General features: G+C 46.0%; 1 protein-coding gene across 1 annotated transcript in view; it reads right to left on the bottom strand.

Annotated features, from left to right (window-relative positions):
- Positions 1-263, bottom strand: part of GC (GC vitamin D binding protein) — a 334,882-nt gene extending 334,619 nt beyond the window's left edge. Inside the window, exon 1 of the mRNA XM_069626269.1 lies at positions 132-263. Coding sequence (XP_069482370.1) covers positions 132-189 — 58 coding nt within the window. The 5' untranslated portion in view covers positions 190-263. The remainder of the gene's footprint in view (positions 1-131) is intronic.
- Positions 264-23,139: the final 22,876 nt, after the last annotated feature.

Genomic DNA, 23,139 nt, shown 5'->3' with positions numbered 1-23,139 from the left:
TCCTGTTGTATTCCGTACTTTCTACATGATTGAATGTGTGGAGTTCTCTGACGCAGTTAGGATCTGACTGGCGCTATATGTACCTCACATAAATACAGAAGTAAACACGCAGGTGACATTGCAAGCCTTACCTCTGGGGTCTGCATGGCCAGTAGATAAAACGAGGAGTAAGACCAGGACTCCTTTCATGTTCCCAGTGTCTGTGTGTTCCGTGATCTCGACACGACGTAAATGCAGGGTTTTTCAAAGAGCTGCGTATGTCAATATTCCCAATTATATATTCCCGTCCAAAAGCATGTGGTAAATGATTGATAAAGTGGTTGGAGCAGAGGGGACCCATCCTTGACCCTTCATAGATTAAACAAAATACCCGCGTTACACAAAGACACACGAACACACTCACAGGGCTGCCCAAATCTGGACTAAAGCAAATGATTAACTCCGCTCAGAAGGGCCAGGGCTTTCTGGCGTTTCCCGACGTAGTGCGGATTTTGTTTTTCCTGATATTTCTTTTAATTAATTGATTAGGTCTGATTGCATGTGGCGTACCATACACCACACGGAGTCCTCTGCTGATCCCCCTGACCATCACCGAGTGTTTATAATGGGGCTTACAGGTAGGGTGGGCAACTTTCTAAAATGATCACTGGTGATATTACCTAAAGGCTCTAGGTCGAGTAAAGGATTTTACAACACAATGATTTTGCTGGACTCTTGCGCACGCAAGGTGGAGATGACGTCGCATTCTGCCCGCCCCAATTGTAATTTTTTTTTTATTTTTTTTAATTTTTTTAAATTTTTATTTTAATGTGATATAGTTTTATAAACAAAAACTTTACACATAATTCAACATAATAAACCATTAACACAATTTAAATAAATAACACAATTTAAATAAATAAAATTTTTCAGAATCATCATATTCAATTTCAATATTTCAAATTTCATCGACGTCAACATCATCTGTACCTCCAAATAATTTCATCTAATAACTAATTTCTTACTACAGCTGAGGGGATTGACTATTCTTCGAGTTTTTCCTTAACCATATGCCATACTCTATGGAGAGCCAGATGTAAACTGGCATTCAAGGTATTAATACACATATACCAAAAATCTTTCGACTTCATGTGGTCTAGATTATGAACCCTCCTATTATAGTGCTTCATATAAATTAGGCTCAACCTAGGGCAATAACATGAGGACATGTCTCGCCGTTTCAGGTGAGGCTTTATTCTGACATATCCTACAGAAGCGCTCAAATTTGGGAATGGCCCATTCAGGACCCAACACAGTTAGGACTGGAATATGATTGATACATAAGAGTAGTATAAAACGTCTTAAATTGTCTGAGGGGCAAAGGTTCAAATATCTTTGTGCCCTTCTATAGGTATAAAGTAAATGGGATATAAACCATTAATAGGCTTTCAAGATGTTTCAAGTTATTTTGCCAGTCCCAAATTTTTAGTCGCTCCCCCATTTGAAATTTCAAGTGTTCAAAGTTGTCACCCCAATTAGGGGTCCACTCGATCATCTCAAATAGAGTGGTCATTTTGTTATTTAAACAGTTGGTCAATGGCTTTAAATGCTCTAGCACTGGCTTCATTGCGATGCTGATGGTTTGCCCTTGGAGGGTGTCGGTGACTTTTTTAGCTGTAAACATGACCATCACAATACCAGGAACAAAGCAATAGCATTGTAATCAAGCCGCTGGCAGCGCGTTAACAGCGCGCCTTCAAGTGCGTCGGGAGCAGCGCGATCTGCAGCCACGCAAAGGTGCCTGGGTCGAGACTGCTAACTGAATGGACGCAGGACTTTTCCCGTCTATTACGGAACAAAGTCCTCCAAAATAGGACAGTCCCGCAAAATAAGTTGGTCACCCTACTTTAATGGGCATATCATATCATGGGCAAATCATCGGAAAATATGTACGGGACCACATGGGCTAACTAGGCAACTACTTGGGCATAAGGTTGCAACACATGGGCATATTTTGTGAAATAATACTATCCAATATGATATGATATGGCATTTGTAACGCGCCTATAAACAAGTGTTTCAAGGTGTGACGAGGCAAAGTAGGGGGAATATGGGGCGGACGGATACAACGATCTTACTTGGCCAAGTGACATTGAGATCGCTTAAGTGCTTGGGAGGGGGGAAAGGGAAAGTGCAGGTGTGGAGGGGTAGGGGGCAGTGCAATACATAGGATCAACAATAACATACATAAGATAAATAAAAACCGTAGGTAAAAGTGCGGCCAGCCAGTGGCAAGTGCAGGGGTAAGTGCAGACATCAAGTGTCAAGAGCTGGTGGGGGCTGTAGGGTTACAGATACAGACCCAAGTGCAAGGGTTGCCGGGAGGCAGTACGGGTGTGCAACTGAGCGGACAGTGACCTGGGCCCGAAATCAGAGGGTAGCCAGGTGACCAGTGCAGTATCAGACAGCAAATCAGCAGGGGAGAGGAAGAGCGAAGGCATAATAAAGCAGACAGCAATACTTGGCATGAGGTGGGAATACAGCATATGGTTTAAGATCCTGAAGTAAATACGCACATTTGGCAAACATCTGGCATATGAGTAGAGTATCTAACCTTATAATAGGACTACCATTTGTGATAATGCCCTCTGATTGGCCTTTAGGGTGCGTGTGTCAGGGAAATTCAGGAGGCCGGACGTAACCACCGCCTACATGGAGAGGGGTCCATGGATGGCATGGGGAGGAGTCCCTTCTATCACCAACACCGCAAGGGTCTTGGGGAATGGCACTGCCATGTGGCTTACGATGGTGCTACTGGCCCTTTAAGAAAGCAGACTATTTTGAAATTCGCTGGCCCAGTCAGCTCCTCTCTGGATCCTGGGGTGTGCCCACCAGTGCGCATGCACATTTCTGCTGAATCCAAGATTGCAAACTGGCCTTTTAGAGGCTCTGTCCACGTTTGTCAAAAAGCCTGTAAAGTCAAAGTAAATACGCATGGGGGCTTGACGTGCAGACAGCCCAACCAATCCCTGAATAGGGAAGAGTCACAACTGGCTGCACAATCCTGGCCCAGCAGGAGAGGAGCCGCTGTAACAATCCACACAAGAAAAATGGTGGTGTGGGATTCACGCTCTGAAACACTTGTGTACTAGCGCAATATAAATAAGGTACACAACGTCCTTTCATCGCCTGCATTTTCATCCCCTGGCATTTTAACGTGCATATTACAACGAATATGCTCATCAAATTTTTTAGCGGGATGGGAAAGGGCAGATAAGGGTTTGGGGGGTAGGCAATAGCCAAAAATAAGTGTAGGAGGGGGGATTGGAAGGGGGAGAAAACCCCCCCAAAAAACCCAAAAACAAACAATGAGCAATTTCCTTAGAATGTACACGTTAAAATGACTGGGGATGAAATTGCAGGCGATGAAATGCCATAGAACCATAAATAAAATATCAATATCAATATTAGTGTGCTTTGAGCCGAGGAGAAGAGTTTGAGGTGCAGGGGAAGTTGGAGGTTCAAATGGAGTTGGTGGTAGACGATCCTCTGCACACCAGAACACTGCTAACATCTCCACAACACCCTCCTCGGGTTCCCACACGACTCCCTCCAGGGTTCGAGACTCATGTGATTTGGTTTACCCAAAGGACCGAAAGTTCCGTACCAGGTACAATTTACATGCTCGGTTGCAGCCCTTCCTGCATTGGCAGTTGCCATGGAGAACATACAGCAGAAGGGGCGGCGGAACATCTCTGCGTCAATCGTTCATTTGCTCACGTGATTCAGAGCGGCGTTTCCCACGTGACCTTGGTGGACGTCACATGACCCCGAAGCGCACAGTATATAAAGCCTGATGCACAGAGCACTCATCGCTTCTCAGCTGTCTTCAGACCCTGTTTGGCGCTAGGTTTGATAACACTATTGGTTTACCTTGATCTTGGAACTCTCACTTGGACTCCCTCGGATTATCCTTTTGTACCTTTGTTTGGAACTGCTTACCTATTGCTGAATCTCGACACGACCCCTACCTGTCTTCGGATCATCCCTTGGTACTTTGTTGGACTTCTACGCCATTGCCCTTTTGGGAATTCAAGTTACGCCTTCAGCTCTACAGGTGGTTTATCCTGTATCCACGCTTGTCTGCGTTCCCTCTTGTTCTGGGGACCGCCTCTCATCTGAGTCTCGAACCTCCCTCCTAGGTTTCCCGGGTTTTCCAAACACCGGATAGGTAAGACTATTCAGATCCTTTGGTTCTTGTGATATATTGTATTTGCCTGGTACTTAACCTCGTTCTTTTTGCAGCAGCATCGGTGTTCCAGAGGTTCCGTGGATCCGGGAAGTAACATCTCCCACCTGTGGCCCCAAAGGTCGCACAGCGGGTTTCTTTTGGTTCCACTGTGCGTCACTTGGGGACGGAGGTCTCAACGGTCTACACGACACTCAAGTCAGAACAGACTGAGAAGCCATTTAGTCATGTTAGATAATGCAGGGGTCCACGGAAGAACCCATAGCTGCTTTAGTTCAGGCAATTACAGTATTAAGGGCAGATATGGCCGCCGCTAACACGGTGATTCACCAAAGGCTAGATTCCATACAGAGTGTCCAGCATTCCCTTCCTGCAGACCCTGAATTCGGGGATGCTGCCACTTCAACCACACCTCCTCCGTTGGCAAGTACCCCAGCTCCAACTCCGGTGGTCCTCCCAACCCCTTCTCCTTTGGCCGCTCCTGAACGTTATCAAGGCGACCCCAAGAAGTTCAGGACTTTCATCAATCAGTGCAAGTTACACTTCCTGTGTAGACCTCTGGCCTTTCCTAATTCCACCGCTAAAGCGGCCTTTGCCCTTTCCCACCTGGCCGGAACAGCTGCCGCTTGGGCTAATGCTTTACTGGAGAACAATAGCCCGGTTCTCTATGATTTTGATTTGTTAGTTTTAGAGATGTCGCGAGTCTTCGACACCCGACACAAGGCACAGTCTAGGGATCTGGAGTTGTTAGAGCTAACCCAGGGTAGAGGGACCTTGATAGATTACATCACCCATTTCAACCAATTGGTCGCCGAGACATCATGGCCAGAAAGCAAGCGGGCGGTCATATTCTATAGGGGGTTGAATAACTCAATGAAAGATGCCTTAGCAGTGATTCCTTCCGTGCCCACTCAGTATCAGGAACTAGTGGATCTTGCCCTGCAGGTAGATGCATGTCGATCAGAGCGCAGAGCTGAGTTGGGTCTTTCTCATCCTACAGTTGTCAGTACCCCTGCTTCCAGCACTGAGGAACCTATGTAAGTGGGAGGTTTACGTAGTCCTATCACGACATCCGAGAGAGAACGTAGGAGGGTGGATAATGCATGCTTTTATTGTGGCACCACGGGACATTATGTTAAGGAATGCCCTCGACGTCCCAAGAAGTCCCAGGTTTTTCGGACAGCTCGACCTTAGATCCGGAGACCAGGTCGAGTTTCCAGTCCTCATCTCCGGGTCCCACTCTTGCTTTTGCTCGTGTCCAGCCCATCTTTGTACAGGCCACTCTTTGTCCCTCTACGGGTATCTCTCACGCAGTCACGATCATCATTGACTCTGGTGCCACTGGGAACTACATAGACATTGCTTTAGCCCATTCTCTCAATCTACCTTTAGTGGTAAAAACCCGACCTGAACCGGTTCAGGCCGTAGATGGCACTGCACTAGTATCTGGTCCCGTTAGACACCAAACTGCTCCTCTATTATTGACCATACAAGACATTCACACAGAGACGCTAAGTTTTGACTTGATCACCACACCTCAATTCGGTATCATATTAGGAATACCATGGTTGCGTGAACACAATCCTCTGATTAATTGGCAAACAGGCACGGTGCTCTTTGAGTCGGATATCTGTCAGAACTATTGTCTCCCAACCCATCAAGAAACAGATACTCCTTCACGGGCCTTGGGAGCTCTTGCTCAACTCACATTGAATGATGGTGGATCAGAGGTTGTGAATTCCCACACCATCGGAGGGGTAGTTACCGGGATTCCCTCTGAGTACAAAGCATTTGAGTCAGTTTTCGATTGCGGTTCTTCCGTGGTGCTTCCTCCACACAGACCATATGACTGCCCCATTGAACTAATCCCGGATTCTACCATTCCTTCGGGCAGGATTTATTCTCTGTCCCCCTCGGAAGAACAAGCTTTGAAACAGTATGTACAGAACGCCTTACGACTAGGACACATCCGCCCCTCTACTTCACCAGCTGCAAGTCCCATTTTCTTTGTACCTAAGAAAGAGGGTGACTTACGTCCCTGTGTGGATTACCGGCGTCTTAACGCCATCACGAAAAAGGATAGGTATCCAATTCCTTTGATCACCCCTCATCTGGACCACTTATCCCATTCCTCCGTTTTCACCAAGCTGGATCTTCGCGGCGCATACAATCTAGTGCGCGTTCGCGAGGGCGATGAGTGGAAAACTGCCTTTTGCACCCGTTACGGCTTGTATGAATATCTAGTCATGCCCTTCGGTCTATGCAACGCCCCGGCAACATTCCAGCGTTTTATGAATGTCATATTCAGGGACATTCTGGACATATACATGGTTGTTTATTTGGATGACATCTTGATCTTTTCACGGAATCTTGATGACCATGTAAAGCATGTTCAGGAGGTCTTATCCCGTCTGAGGGAACATTCCCTATTTGCCAAACCCGAGAAATGTCAATTCCATAAAACGTCTGTTGAGTTTCTGGGCTTCCACATTACCCCTGTGGCACTATCCATGAACGAATCCAAGGTTAAGGTAGTCCTAGATTGGCCATTTCCTCAGACACTCAAGGCCTTGCAGGCCTTTTTGGGCTTCGCCAATTTTTACAGGTGCTTTATTTCGTCCTTTTCCACAATTGTGGCCCCACTTACGGCTCTGACCAGCCCTCAAGTACCCTATCGGTGGCAAAAGGAACATCAGGAATCCTTTGAGGCTTTGAAAACCGCTTTCACCACCGCACCGATTCTCCAGCACCCCAATCCCGATCTTCCATTCATAGTCGAGGCGGATGCCTCTTCTTTTGCCCTCGGTGCGGTGTTGTCTCAGACATGTCCTACGACAGGCAAGTTGCACCCGGTGGCATACCACTCCCGCAAGTTTTCCAATACTGAGACCCATTATACTGTAACGGAGAAGGAACTTCTGGCTGTCATGGACGCCTTTCGTGTCTGGCGCCATCACCTCCTGGGGGCTAAGCATCCAATCACTGTCTACTCCGATCATCGGAATCTACAGGATCTGGCCTCCTTAAAGTGCATCAATAGCAGACAGGTCCGGTGGCATCTCTTCTTTTCCGCCTTTGATTTTCACATTACTCATCGTCCTGGAATCACTCATGGAAAAGCGGACGCCTTGTCACGCTCTCCGGGTGGAGTCGAGTTGCCAACCTTCCCCGATACTGTTCTTGGTAAGAGTCATGTGATTTGTCTCTGCACTCCCTCTCTGTCACTGTTGGATTCTGTGCGAGCATGGACGAGCAATCATTCTGACCAACTGCGGGATTGGGATCCCGTATATTGTGATGGTTTGCCTTTCGTGCACGATCGCCTGTTCCTTCCCACGCCTGACAACCGTAACCTGGCCCTTGAATGGTCTCATGATGCCCCCTTTAATGCCCATCCCAACCAGGAGCGTACTATGGATCTCCTAAAGCGCTGGTGCTGGTGGCCCTCTATGAAGCGCGACGTGGAATGCTATGTCAACTCTTGCTCTGTTTGCGCTCAGGCCAAACATCGAAGAGGTCGTCCAATTGGCCTACTGCTTCCGCTTCTGGTACCCCCAAGACCTTGGCATACACTGACGATGGATTTCGTGACCGATCTCCCCAAGGTACGGGGTTTTGACACCATCTGGGTGGTGGTGGACACATTCACAAAAATGGCTCGCTTTGTTCCTTGTAAAGGGATCACCCGTCCTGCCCACGAGGTTGTGGGCCGTTGGGGGGGGGCTATGTTAGACGATCCTCTGCACACCAGAACACTGCTAACATCTCCACAACACCTTCCTCGGGTTCCCACACGACTACCTCCAGGGTTCGAGACTCATGTGATTTGGTTTACCCAAAGGACCGAAAGTTCCGTACCAGGTACAATTTACGTGCTCGGTTGCAGCCCTTCCTGCATTGGCAGTTGCCATGGAGAACATACAGCAGAAGGGGCGGCAGAACATCTCCGCGTCGATCGTTCATTTGCTCACGTGATTCAGAGCGGCGTTTCCCACGTGACCTTGGTGGACGTCACATGACCCCGAAGCGCACAGTATATAAAGCCTGATGCACGGAGCACTCATCGCTTCTCAGCTGTCTTCAGACCCTGTTTGGCGCTACGTTTGATAACACTATTGGTTTACCTTGATCTTGGAACTCTCACTTGGACTCCCTCGGATTATCCTTTTGTACCTTTGCTTGGAACTGCTTACCTATTGCTGAATCTCGACACGACCCCTACCTGTCTTCGGATCATCCCTTGGTACTTTGTTGGACTTCTACGCCATTGCCCTTTTGGGAATTCAAGTTACGCCTTCAGCTCTACAGGTGGTTTATCCTGTATCCACGCTTGTCTGCGTTCCCTCTTGTTCTGGGGACCGCCTCTCATCTGAGTCTCGAACCTCCCTCCTAGGTTTCCCAGGTTTTCCAAACACCGGATAGGTAAGACTATTCAGATCCTTTGGTTCTTGTGATATATTGTATTTGCCTGGTACTAAACCTCGTTCTTTTTGCAGCAGCGTCGGTGTTCCAGAGGTTCCGTGGATCCGGGAAGTAACATCTCCCACCTGTGGCCCCAAAGGTCGCACAGCGGGTTTCTTTTGGTTCCCCTGTGCGTCACTTGGGGACGGAGGTCTCAACGGTCTACACGACACTCAAGTCAGAACAGTTGGAGGTGCAGTTGGAGGGCTAGTGCATGGCCCCTGTTCGTTAGCAAGCATTGACTCAGCAAGGAAGGCAGTAAGACAAGGCCAGGAGGTGAAGCGGAACCCAACCATTCACCTAGACACCCACCGGCCCCACCTCATCTCTAGGAAGCACTCTAGAACCTTCCCAAGAAGAAGAGGCCAGAACTAGAGTACCAGAGACGTTTTGGCAATGCTATCGACTCACTGGCCAGCCAGGGGAGGCCACTATCCCAGCAAGATATCATTCAATGGCGTGACTTTGCACAAGCGACTGAGTGTCACTGCGGAGAGACCTTCAGAGAACCCCTTATGTGAATTATGGATGCTTTTGACATTCTGACACTTTTTTGAGTTGCCTCACATTGTGCATAGTCCAGAAAAATCCTTGTGAAACAGGGGCATATGGTTGGTTGCTACAAGACAGATACGCCCCTTTACACAACAATCCAATTCTTAATTCAGATTCATAAAAACACCCGTGCTCAAAATCAGTTCCCAAACCAAACGTCCATCCATGCACCTCTAATACACCCATCTAAACACCACACACCATTTACAAGTAAAAGGACAGATTCTGTGGTTTTTCCACTGAATTTTAATAAACAGTCACTCAAAAAGCATTACCAAGAACAATTTATTTTGTGACGGAGCAGTACTCATTTCCAAATACACTTGTCTCTAAAATGTATTTTCAGAGATTGAATTTGGTTCAGTTATCAAGTACTCCGTAGTCAAGGCACTAGGCAGTGTACCTTGAACGCTGTGCCCAAACACGTAAATGCTGTGTCTTCACCTAGTGCAGTGGTCAGCAACCTGTTGCTAGCCAAATGTTTTGGACTATGATTCCCATGATCCCTCAGCATTGACTGACCAGGCAAGAGCAGATAATATTTGTTGCCCTGAACCTCTGGGAGAACCAAAGGTTGCCGACCTCTCACTTGGTGACAACCGTTTCTTCGCTTCCTAAGTAGACGTCCACGGAGATCCCGCGGGCTAGCCGCAACACGGCATGCTTTATTCTATGCTCCTCCCGTTGATTTGTTGGCATCCCATCTTGGAAGCAGTGTTTTTAGTAACTATTGAGACAGATGACAGGGCTAAATGCCTACGTAATTGCGATGTATGGATAACTATTGCATCAAACTAAATCTTGGAATTGGAAAACAAAACACACTTTGAAAATTGAGCAATGGCTAACGGAAGTGTGTAATTTGGGGAAAGGTGGAATGGGTGTCCTTCAGCCTAAGGGGACAAAGAGCGGGGGTGAAATAAGGGACTTGTTTCTTGATCTTTATGTCTAAACAACCACCTTGTACTAACTGGGTTTAGCAGTGTATGTACCCAATGCAATGCTCCTCTCACAACCACAGCGCCTACATGTTTGGCAACCTGGCCGGTTGCCTAATGTATATGTCTGACATCTTCTGAACGTTAATCGTGACGGCTAGTCTCCCCTTCCCACTATATACTGTATTCAGTGGTTTCTAATGTCATTTTTGATAGAAGACTTGAGGCTCTTAGTGTGTTTAAATGCTTTATCTGTGGCTCTATTGCAAACTGTTGTCTCTATCGAGAACTAACGTAACAAAATATATATAGGAAATCGCAAAAATCAATTGCTTATAACTTTTGACCTCATCAACAGATTTGGTTGAAACTTTGCAAAAAAAAGCTTGTTTTGAGCTGCTTCACCCCACACCACACACCCCACCCCTGTGCCCCCAGACTGCAAGGTTTCAGAAAGATTCTTTGTAAAATAAAAAAGTTACAAAAAAAAAACAAAAAAAACACAGTTTCGGCCTACTCCCCATTCATTTACCCAGAGACAAAAAAGGTACATTGTTGCCGGGCCGCACAGCCCAAACCGCTGGACGGATTTGGAGTAGGTCGGAAACAACTTGGGCAGGAAGCGTTGACTCGCGCTCCATGCTTGGTTTAGGGTTATTCCGTCCAGCACTTTTTAAAATATTTGAGGAAAAAGGGGGTGCCCTCTTCTCCAAAATAATTAGCTATATCTCGGGTAAATTGAGAAGAATCAGCGTGTTTATAAATGAATTTGTTAGGTTTTTATTAGTGTACCTTAACCGTAAAATCCCTTTAACACATTTATTTCAGTGAAGTTCATAGGTTTTTATTAGTGAAAATATTTCATGAGGTTATAGCACATTATATAAGTTATTATAATTCCTCTTTTAACATATATGAAAGAACTATAAACCTCCTTTAACAAACATATTTTTTGCAACGCATACTGATGTGTTTCGTTATCAGCAGCGCATGCTGGGGATGCAAATCATGGTTGAATTGCCTAGGGCATGAGGTTCGACCTTGACCCCAGCCCCACCAAACCACCCCCGTTATCCACTGCACCTACCCTGCATCCTAGTTCAGTGACCCTAAACCCTCATAACGTGAACAATTGCCAGTGCTCGTGGTTGCAGCCATGAATACTCTCCAAAATGCTGCATGCCCCAATTAGCAAATGAGAGTAGACACTTGTCCTTGCCGAGGGCCAGGCCCACTGCCCAGGCACCAAAGTTATATCACTATTTTTTGTACTTACATTTCGACACGTTCGAAAAAAGTAAAACACAGGACCGATTTGCAAAGCATACTTTTAGGTCCTTGCTGATGCTATTCACGCAAGTTTGCTGCAATCCTGTCCAGCTCTTCAGGCTGTAACCTTGAGCAGAATTATTTTTCCCATTCAAAACGAGGGCTTCAGCCATTCGGCATGCCCCAATAAGCAAATCAGAATACACATTTCTCCTTGCCAAGGGCCAGACCCACTGGCCAGACGCCAAAGTTATATCACTAGTTTTGTACTTACATTTTAACACTTTGGAAAAAATAAAACACAGGACAGATTAGCAAAAGCATGCTTTCATATCCTTGCTGATGCTACTCACGCAGGTTTGTTTCAATGCTGTCCAGCACTTCCAGCTGTAGCTGCAAACAGAACACATTTGTCCTTGCTCAGGGCCAGGCCCACTGTCGCCAAAGTTTGGTTCACTATTTTCTGTACTTCCATTTTGACACTTTAGAAAAAATAAAACACAGGGCAGATTTGCAAAACCATGCTTTCAGGTCATTGCCAATGCCCCTGACACATGTTTGCTGCAATCCCGTCCAGAACTTTGGGCTGTAGCCACGAGCAGAATTGTTTTTCCCATTCAACCCTATCTCAATTTTGAAAGACTTTACCACATACCCCCTGGTGGCCATGCCCACTTTAACCGCAATGCCAAGGCCTTCATGGTCATGCCCAGTGGCCAGATTGTCCGGGTGACCCGGACAATCTGGCCACTGACCATGGCCACAGGCTCAGCCACCAAAGGTATATCACTATTTTGTGTACCTACATTATGACACTTTTCCAAAAATAAAACACAGGCACATTTGCAAAAACATGCTTTGGGTCCTTGCCAATGCTCCTTGCACAAGTTTGCTGCAAATCCGTCCATATTTAATTTTTTCAAAAGTGTTAAACTACGTACAAAACATCGTCACATAACTTAGCCCCCACAAACATTTAAGGTGCGGTCTATAATCCTTTGCAAACATTTGTGCAGATTTGTCAAACGGCACCAAAGTTATAAGCCATCTAAAAATGTTGAGACCCCCCTCTAATTTTTCCCCCTCTTGACAGAATTACACCAAACTTTGCGAAACATTCCAAGTTGGGTCTTAAATCATTTTGCAAACTTTTACGCAGATTTGTCAAACGGCACCAAATGTATAGGCCGTTTAACCATTTTAGGACCCCCCTCTAAATGTTGGCACCGCTTGGTGAAACAGCACCACACTCTGCAGACACTTTCGGGGTTTCGCCTAAAATGATATTGCAAAATTTCATGCAGTTTCATTGTGTGGCACCAAAGTTATAAGCCATCCAAAAAATGCTTTTCACCGACCTTATAATGTAGAAATATGCATGGATGTCCTCACACTTTTGGCAAGTTCGCAGACATCAAAGTGTTGTCCCCGAACATCTAAAAAAAAACACCAGATTTTTGGCTTTTTATGTCCATATGCCATCCCATTCTCATCGCCCCTGACCCCTCACCTCCCCAGATATTGTTTAATTGGTTTGACAAGTATAATGTGTTTTTATATGTTTTTACTGCAATGTTCGTAGACTACAGATGCAGTTTACAAATCCAACATGGTGTCCGTTTCAAAGGTTTTGAGGCACCTCATGTTATTAAATGTCCAATCAGCTTGTGCATTAGATGACACAGAATCCAGAAGTGAGCCCATGGACCGGACCCACATATCACAAATTTATTTGTACCTACTTTTTGGCCAATTTTTTAAAAAACTACTGGACGGATTTACAACAAATTTGCAAACGCATGCTTTTGGGACCAACCCGCCGCTCCTTATCCAAGTTTGGTGCAAATTCATCCAGTGGTTTGGGCTGTAGGCATGCGCAAAACATTTCTTCCATTATGTCTCTGATGATTTCAAAAGTTTTGAGACCCCCCCCTATAACTTTGCCCCCGTAACCAACTGCACCAAACATTGCATAATCATTTGGAGGTGGCCAAATACGTTTTATCCAAAGTTTGGTAAGGACTCGCCAAACGGCACCAAAGTTATAAGCTGCCCAAAAAGTGCTCTTCCTATGGGTTGAGCATCTTAACCATAACTACACGGCTTCTACCACAGGCTGTGTAATATATATTACACGGCCGACAGTAGCGGCCGTGTAGTTATGGTTAAGTTGCTAAACCCATAGGAAGAGCACTTTTTGGGTGTCTTATAACTTCGCTCTCCCTGGACGAATCCTCACCAAACTTTGTAAAGAAAGTATATGGCCTGCTCTGAATCCATATGGCAACTTTGGTGAAATTTCATCAAGGGGGAGCAAAGTTATAGTGGGGGGCCCAAAATCTTTTTTTTCTCCATAGACTGAATGGAAATATCTTTGCTTACGCCTACAGTCCAAACTGCTCGATGGATTTTCACCAAATTTGCGGCAGGAGCAGTGGCTTGGTCCCAAAAGTGTGCTTTTGTAAATTTGGTGAAAATCCATCCAGTAGTTTTTTAAAAAAACAGGGAAAATGTAGGTTAAAGAAATGAGTGATATCTGGCTCCGCCATGTTGGATTTGCGGACTTCAATGACATTTGTGATGTCATCTTTGATGTCCTGGGTGTTAGTATTAGCAGTGCACGGTGGTGGCGCTAGTTATAGTTGCTTAGCTTACCATAACTGGCAAATTTCTGAGGTTTTTCCGTTTTACCTGTGACCATAACGTCCCTGTAACAACGTTTTTCCATTGAATTTCATAGGTTTTTATTAGTGCAACTTAACCATAAGGTCCCCTTAACTCCGTTTTTCATTGACTATATATATATCTGAAAACAACCAATTCCTTCTAGACTATGCAAGGCATACTTACAAGTCCCAGGAAGAAATATTATTCACGGCACTCATCTGATCATTTAAAATAGTAGGTTTTAATGGATTCACTTCATAATGGAAAAGCACAGAAACATAGCAGATGCCAAGTACCTGATCACGTCGGGCCTGCGCATGTTGATGGGCGGTTTCTTTCTTGGTTCTTGACGTATAAGTCAACCACCAGGCCCTCCACTGCAATAGTACTTCAGATCAGGTCCCTGGGGTCTGACTCTCCATGCCCGCGACAGCTGTTCCCAGATTTACGTGGCAAAGGGAAAGCACAGAGCACTGGCCAGGACAGATGGTTGGTAACAGCGAATATCCACAAGGATAGTAGTTAGAAGAGAAAAGGATAAAAGAGGATCAGGTGAAAGCAGGGCAAGTAAGACCAGGGGTCAAGGAGACCTAGGAAAGGCTAGGGAAGGAACAAGGCAGAGAGCAAGGACAAGAAACTAATGAGCGGCGGAGTCATACAGATGCTCAGCAACTCACCAGAACAAACGAACATACAGAGAGCATTAAGACATGTCTGTTCCTTTCAGAAGGGAGTTTAAATAAACCACTGGTCCAGAGAAGCGTTCATCACAGCGGACGTAGTTTCCATGGTGGCATGGGACACAATGCGCAGAGCTCTGATGTAGAGGAGTAGCATTCTGGTTTTGCACATGCTCACTGGAATGAGAAATGGCAGCACCCGCTACGTAGTTGCCACAGGGGTGCCGACTCCTTAGCTGCAAGTTGGGCAAGGATCCATTGCTGGAAAAGCATCTGGCAGTGCTTCATGACCCTTGCGGCCAATGCAGATAGAATTGCCAGGTAAGTTGACGCGGGCCGTGGTGGTGACAGGCCCAGGGCATGACACTATGCCCCCCTCCCAGAGCACTATGCTTCCGGGGGAATCACACATATAACTGCCAAACCAAACAGGATGCATGCACGGCACTGGCAGGTTCCCAAGAACGATCACAAGCAACGTACTTATTCAAGTTAACAAGAAAGTACAAGCGACCATGCTGAAATTTGGTGTCACAAATGTCCTGGACCTCATTCTGGGAGACCATTGACATTAACTGGAGGTGGGCGAGGTGAAGCACGACCAAGTGAGTCCTTCATATACACCTTGAACAAGGAAACTTGAAACACCGGGTGAACACGCCAGGCCGCAGAAAACTGAAGACGAAAGGCCACTGGAGAGATCACAGCCACAATCCAAAAAGGACCCAGAAATCGCACAGCCAGCTTGACAGGCAAGTTACGAACAGGTAAGTCCTTTCTGGACAGCCAGACCATGTCAATGATCCGATACACAGGAGCTACGGATCGTTTACGGTCAGCCATAGTCTTTTGTGCAGACCCAGTCTGTTGAAGCTCCAAAGAGACAGTCTTGGGAACCTATGCAAGCTGGTGCACCAGAGTGTCCGCGGTGGGCACAGAACTCTGCGTGGGAAGATACAAGGGCAGAATCTAAGGATGTTGAACAAAGGTACAGACAAACTAACTGCAATTGATGGCCATATGATGGGCATTATACGGCACCCCAGCAGTGTCCATGAAGTCCAACCAATTAGTTTGCAGGGCATTGGTATAGCAACAGACATATTGCTCCAAGGTCTGATTGATGTGTTCCGTTTTGTCCATTGGACTGCGGGTGGTAATCAGAACTTAAGCCACGTTGGATACCAAAAAAGAGTACAAAGAGCTTTCCAGAATCAAGAGACGAATTGAGATCCTCGATCGGATATGGTCTTTTCAGGTATTCCATGCAGTCTGTAAACCTTGTGTAAAAACACCTGAGCCATGCGTACAACTGTCGGTAATGCAGGTAATGGAATTAAATGGGCCATCTTGGAATAGCAATCAACAACAACCATGACACAGGTGAATCCAGAAGACTCTGGTAGTTCCACTATGAAATCAATGGCAATGGTATGCCAGGAATAATGTGGTTTTTCGATGGGTTGTAGAATTCCTACACAATGTTTTCTGCTGGTCTTACTTTGAGCACAAACTGGGAATTGGAGGATATAGTTCTGTACATCTTGACAGAGCCCTGGCCACCAAAACTGACATGCAAGTAACTCCATAGTTGCCGTCATACCTCTATGGCCAGCAAGACTTGAGACATGAAATCCTGATAATAGACTGGAGTGCAAGGTTTCAGAAGGGACATAAAGGTGACCATTCTGAATCAGAAGACCATCAGAAACCTTTACCAAGGGATCACGTATCAATACTGATGCTTCCGGGGTACGAGTCGTCGCCTCTCTGATCTGTTGCAGAAATGGAGTAATGATACTGAGGAAATGTTTTTCTGGCAAGACAGACTGCATCTGAGTTGGATTGGATTCGTCTTGATCATAGAAACGGGACAAGGCATCAGCTTTTATGTTCCTTGAACATGGGACGTAGGTAATAACAAAATCGAACTGGCTGAAGAAATAGGTCCACCGGGCTTGACGGCTATTGGTGCACCGAAGAGTGCTCATGTACTGTAAATTGCGATGGTCGGTATGTACCTCCACCGTATGTAGACCACCAAGGAGATGGTTGAGGTATGTACCTTCACCAGATTTCTGTCCTCCCCTCTTCTTTCAGTTAGACGGTGGTCTATTCATAGAAAATGGTCAATCAGCCCTTGAAGTGTTTCTGGCTCAGGTGAATGGACCAATTCATCCTTATAGTCTTCTCAAAGTCCTCGTCGGAGCGAGTACACTGTGTTACCTCTGGCCACTGTTAATCTGCGGCCAACTAACGAAAACAGCTTAAATAAGACACAAGTCCATGTGTCCCTGTTTCAAATCGAGAAGTTGATTTTGAGCTGTGGCGGCAAGGTTGGGTGATTGAAAAACTGCCAAGAAGGCTTTTTCAATTTCACGAAAGTCCTCCAATATTGGGAATTGGGCTGAGATATATGGAGTTGCCCAAGCCAGGGCGTTACCATTCAGGTTATTCAGGATAAAGCCGATTTTGGTTTTATCATGTTGAAGAACTTGTGAGCGGAAGCAAAAGTGGATCTTGCTGTGGTTACACAATTTCACCAGTTTCCATGGATCACCATCGTATTTCAAAGCTGTGCCATAGGCAATGGTAGTCTCGGCAGATGCCGACGCTGGGTCCCTATTCAGGGCTCACCGTAACAATGCATTCTCTTGTTTTACAGCTTCTAGCTCTAATCGGAGAACTTGTAGCTCATTTCTAAGTTCTTGCACAGCCTCCATGGTATCAGGGGTGCCTTGACATCTTAGTTTGTCAAGTACCTGATCACGTCGGGCCTGGGCGTGCTGACGGGCTGTTTCTTTCTTGGTTCTTCCCTTGTTCTCCCGTATTCCAGTGGATGAGAAGTATTATGTACGGGCTGAGGAGACAGAGGAAAGGCTAGGGAAGGAACAAGGCAGAAAGCAAGGACAAGGAACTAATGAGCGGCAGAGCCAAACAGACACTCAGCAACTCACCAGAACAAGCAAACATACGGATTGCATTAAGACGCGTCCCTTCCCTTCAGAAGGGAGTTTAAATAGACTGCTGCCCCTGAGGATCATTCATCACAGTCAACGTCGTTTCCACGGTGACATGGGACGCAACCTGTAGAACTCCGGTGTAGAGGAGCGGCATTCTGGTCCTGTGCATGCTCACTGCAATGAGAAATGGCAGCGCTCGCTATGTAGTCGTTGCAGGGTTGCCGACTCCTTCGTTCCAAGTCGTGCAAGGATCCACTTCCGGAAAAACATCTGCCGGTTCCTCTCGTCCCTAACCGTCAACATGAATAGAATTGCCAGGTAGGTTGACACGGGCCAAAGCGGTGACTGGCCCGGAGCATGGCAGCAGAGTGTACACACTTCTAAAGCAAAACCTCCACGCGTTCCATTCCTGCTGGGGCTTCATCAGCCTGTTATTACATGGGAAATCACAAGCGTTCCATTTAAACATTGTGTGGTTAATTTGTATACTAATTCAAATACAAAATAGAAAAGGGACTGGTACACCACGCTGGTTGGTGCTCCAAAAAATAAGTGCCATCTTAACACAGTTGTTTAAACACATTTCACAAAATCTTTTATACAAATTTGACCCCAACATAGTGACCACTAGATCTGTATACTAGGTGCCTTTGCAACGTTTGCATGATATATTTTCAGTGTTGCTCCCTAACACAGCGACATCTAGAACTGTATTCTATGTGCATTTGCAAGGTTTGATTGTTACCTGCTTAGAGCTGCTCCTAATATAGCAACCACCAGAACTGTTTACCATGTGCCCACGTATCGCTTGATTGTACCTTGGCACTTCCTAACCGGCCACCATGTAGCGATTAGTTCATATAGCCCTTCCATTGCATATTATGTACTCTGCTCTCCACATACAAATTTAGCATTTGCCCAGTGAAACTTTACTATCATCGGCCCCAGCTCATCATTTGCAGTGCCCAACCATGTGTATACCACTTCTAACCACAGCCATCATACTAATCTGCTTTACACTTCTACACCCGCTTACCCTACCCATCACCACACCTTGCTACATATTGATATCCACTATGCATTCTAATCTTGTTACACGTTGTCGATTATCCATGGCACCTACCTTACTACTATCTATACATATACCACCATCACACTTTCTACCACCATGTTCACAATTATCACCACCTGACATTACCCCATCAGGATTCCTTCCATCGGCCTTACACACCGAAGTGAAAATCACCTCACCACTAGCCCTACCCGTACTCGGCACCTTACACACTAATGACCACCTACAGCCACGCCAGTTGACAACCCCAAGCACCATCGACTATTGAACCAGCTTCTAAAGACCCACCCTACAGCTTCACTCTTCCCACAAGATCCGATCAAAGGAATTACACACCATTACCCAGTACTCCTTGACTTCTCAATAATAGGAATCTTCTACTATGCTCGAGACTCCTATTAAGGCACTCATTTTCTATCAACAAATATACCTCTCACAGAGATAACCCTTGCATGAACTCGCCACCCACTGTCACTTTACCCAAACAATGCCCAGCTCCAGATAAATGTGCACCAGGCAGTACCCCTCCTGTAATCAAAGGAGCATTAGTCAGTGCAAGATCCTTGCCAGCCCATGCCCTTGATATAGCCGACTACATGACCTTGACTTCATGGCTATCACAGAGACTGGCTCCATGCTGCCTCAGGACCGTCCCTCACCCTTGCCATCCCTGACAAATATTCCATCATCAGGCGAGACCGTGACCACAACCTATGGAAAGGCGGGGGCTTCACCTTTATCTATAAAACAACTCTTGCTTTAAAGGATAGTTCCGGGACTTTTTTTTTATTGTCCCTACGGTTCGGCCATGTGTTTTTAAGCATAAATCGGTAGATCGTATAAAACTTTCCTATGGACCTTACCCGACTTTTCGTCCATTAACGCACTCGGAATCAGCTGCCATTTTGTGATAATCCTATCACTTTCCGCATCGCCCTGGCTGACCTGCTTTTGCGGCACTAAATCAAATCCCCCGCCCCTGAGCCTGACATCAGCAGACGCGCACCGCCCATTTCCCAACGCCAAAGCACGTTTCGTGTCAACAATCGCTGCGCCTCAGTTAATGAAGTGTCGCCATGGAAATGGCAGGACGCCTCTTTCCTCAATAAGTATAAACACACCGTTTCACAACACACAGCAGCAGATTTTCGATTCCATTACTCTCTCTGTGTTACTTTGAGTATTCTGTGACTCGTTTCTGTGCTCTGGTCAGCTACCTTCGCTGCTTCTAGGCCTTGTGAACACCTGTACCATCTCTGTAAATTATTTTACTTTCTTTACCACACAATGGCTACAATAATGCCGTATATGTACGAGCCCGAGTACACCGAGGAGGAACTACTGGAAAGGCAAGCACGCGAAAACGATGGGGATTCGGACGGCAGTTGGGAGGACCAGTCAACGGATGAAGAGCCTGGACCATGTCGCATGGACGGCGTCTCCACCTGGTGCACGTGCAATCGGTGCGAGCTAATGCCAACTGAGGAGGAGAAGTGCTGCTGCCGTGAAAATTCCGGGTGCTTGGCCTACATTTCGGAAGGCGAGCCAAGTCCGCAATGCATCACCGAGCTGCCAGAGTTCAGGGAAGCCTGTCTCTCACGGACCGTGTTGAGGATGATGATGGTGCTTATGCACGAACTTCGCGGCACTGTTCGTCCGCGTAATCCGAGTAACGAGTAAGTATACTCTGGTTGTGATGTCAGTGATGCCACTACTATTTCATGGTCGTCCCCCACATATAAAATTACATCTACATATCATTCGAACACATGTAAATTGGTTCCATATTGTGCATTTTCTAGATAGAATTTTTTTCAAAGCAGAATGACATTTTTTACCTGAATCGGACATTGATAATAAAGTTTTGTCATTTTAATACAGTTTGCATCTTTCTTTTTCACAGGTGGTACAGGCTGGTGGCCTATCGTTGCTTCACTTGGTGGCTTCACGGGAGGCTCGGACACCGCGTTCGGAGAGTAATACCTGCCTGTGCGGTACTTGCCATTAGACAACATTTCCCCAGCGACAGTGGACAATACAGCGGATTTTACCTGGATGTGCTGCAACCGGAACTTTACAACGTGTAATGTTTATTATTTATGTTCAATTGAAATTAAGATCTAAAATAAAACCCAACATATATTTTAACAATGGTTGTTTTGATTTTTTAAATGAATCTAGTGTGTCTCCATTGAATAGTCTTCCTGTGCCTTGTCTTGTCACCCCACATGTCTCCGGCCAGCATCCTCCCTCACGCTGGCCGCCCACCTTCAATCCACATAAGTGTGTCTCCATTCACGAGTCTTCCTGTGTCTTGTCTGCACGACCACCGCCCCAATCCACCCCCCGCCCTATCAAAGGCAGTTCGCACCGGGGTACTTGCGCTGGCAAGTGGAGCTGTCGGGGAGCGATAAAGGCCAAGAGGTGCCAAAGACCATGTACACTTCAAAGTGGTCTATAGAGCATGGGTTGTTGTTCCCATGTCTACCTCCAGACCCCGTGTCTCCTGCCAAGCATCCCCCCTCACGCTGGCCGCCCACCTTCAATCCACATAAGTGTGTCTCCATTCACGAGTCTTCCTGTGTCTTGTCTGCACGACCACCGCCCCAATCCACCCCCCGCCCTATCAAAGGCAGTTCGCACCGGGGTACTTGCGCTGGCAAGTGGAGCTGTCGGGGAGCGATAAAGGCCAAGAGGTGCCAAAGACCATGTACACTTCAAAGTGGTCTATAGAGCATGGGTTGTTGTTCCCATGTCTACCTCCAGACCCCGTGTCTCCTGCCAAGCATCCCCCCTCACGCTGGCCGGCCCCCTGCAATCCACATAATGCCACGACATATACACGTCATTCATTCTCAAACACACCCCTGTTTCGAATTCTTTATAACCCACTTCAGATTTCGAATGAGAACCTCTTTGCGCTTTGCTAGTCAACCCGTGAAGGTGCTGGTTATCTGCTCTTCGTCTCTGTGAACTTCCGTGACCACTTCGAGCAAACTCGCCAGTTTGCAACCTGTGAACTGCTCCCTGTTCTACGACAAGAAACTACTCTGATCCCTGCATCTAACTGTTTGTTCGTCAAGGTAAGGCCATGTACCATAATCATTTTGCGTCCAATTTTTAAATGTATATCTATTTGCTAGTAGTCATCAAATTGCATCCATGTTTTCTTATCGTTCAAGACAGTACATGCAAGGAACTAGTCACATGTTCTGAGTTTAGTCAAATTATTTTTCTATTTTTTTAAAGTTATTCAAATACTTATCCGCATGTGAATAACGTGTATAGTTCCAAGAACCTAAACGAACCTTGCATTGGACCTTTTATGTGTCATTTAATTTTTTAACACATTGGTATTCATAGAGAATTGTTGATCTTTACTTTTCAGAACTTTCCACAATGCCTGCCTGTTCCATTGGCGGTTGCCCTTCTAAGACCCATAATAAATCTGAAGGTACTATAATGCATGTTTTCCCTAAGACAATAGATCAGATAAGAGAATGGGTCCGATATTGGGGATATCCACCGTCTGAGCTTGAAAGTAGAGTCCTAGAAGTCTTTGCGGACAAGAGGGGTGATCGATACCGCATCTGCAGCAGGCACTTTAGCTCAGACATGTACTCCACATCATTGCTAATAAAGAAGAACACACCGCGAGCGAGGCGAAAATTGCTCTCAACCACTATTCCCACTCTATTCGTCCACATCCCTCCACTGGTGAGTCAAGTTTACGTATTTATCTCTCGGCCTTGCGGTAGTGTGTAGCATTAGCTAACAATAATTTCCCCATTTATGTATCCACTCAATATGAAGGCGGAAGATTCTCCATCCGTGTCGTTATTGCAGTCATCAGCCACTTCAAGCGCCTATCGGGTAATCTTACTTGGCTATTCTGCCACTGACTTGTTTTAGGCATGTAAATCAATAGTTTTAATTTATCGTGTAATTATTTTACCAAATGGTACACCCTTGTACTCGTCCAATAGTCTTTGTTTTCAGTTATAATTATTGTTATCCAAAATAATGCAAGTACTGTCTTTCAGGGAGATGCTGAGGAGTCCAACGTATTGACGACTACCGTTGATGTCACTCAGATGCTCGAGGTACGTTTCCGGACAGTTCCATCGATGGATATCATCAGATCTTGCATTCTTGTAGCGTGATTGTTACACACAATGTTTCTTTCGTTTTTAGCCATTGATATGTCCTTCTGTCGTCGCCCTCCTATGTGTCTTCTTTTTTCAATATTGTGTTCATTACTAATGAAAGTACTATGTTTCAGGGAGTCGATGGAGCATTAGTCCAA

The sequence above is a fragment of the Ambystoma mexicanum genome, chromosome 6p (genome assembly GCF_040938575.1).
Source record: "Ambystoma mexicanum isolate Mex_15411 chromosome 6p, UKY_AmexF1_1, whole genome shotgun sequence".
Lineage (NCBI taxonomy): Eukaryota > Metazoa > Chordata > Amphibia > Caudata > Ambystomatidae > Ambystoma > Ambystoma mexicanum.
The sequence above is the reverse complement of the archived record's forward strand: the minus strand, read 5'-3'. Positions and strand labels throughout refer to the sequence as shown.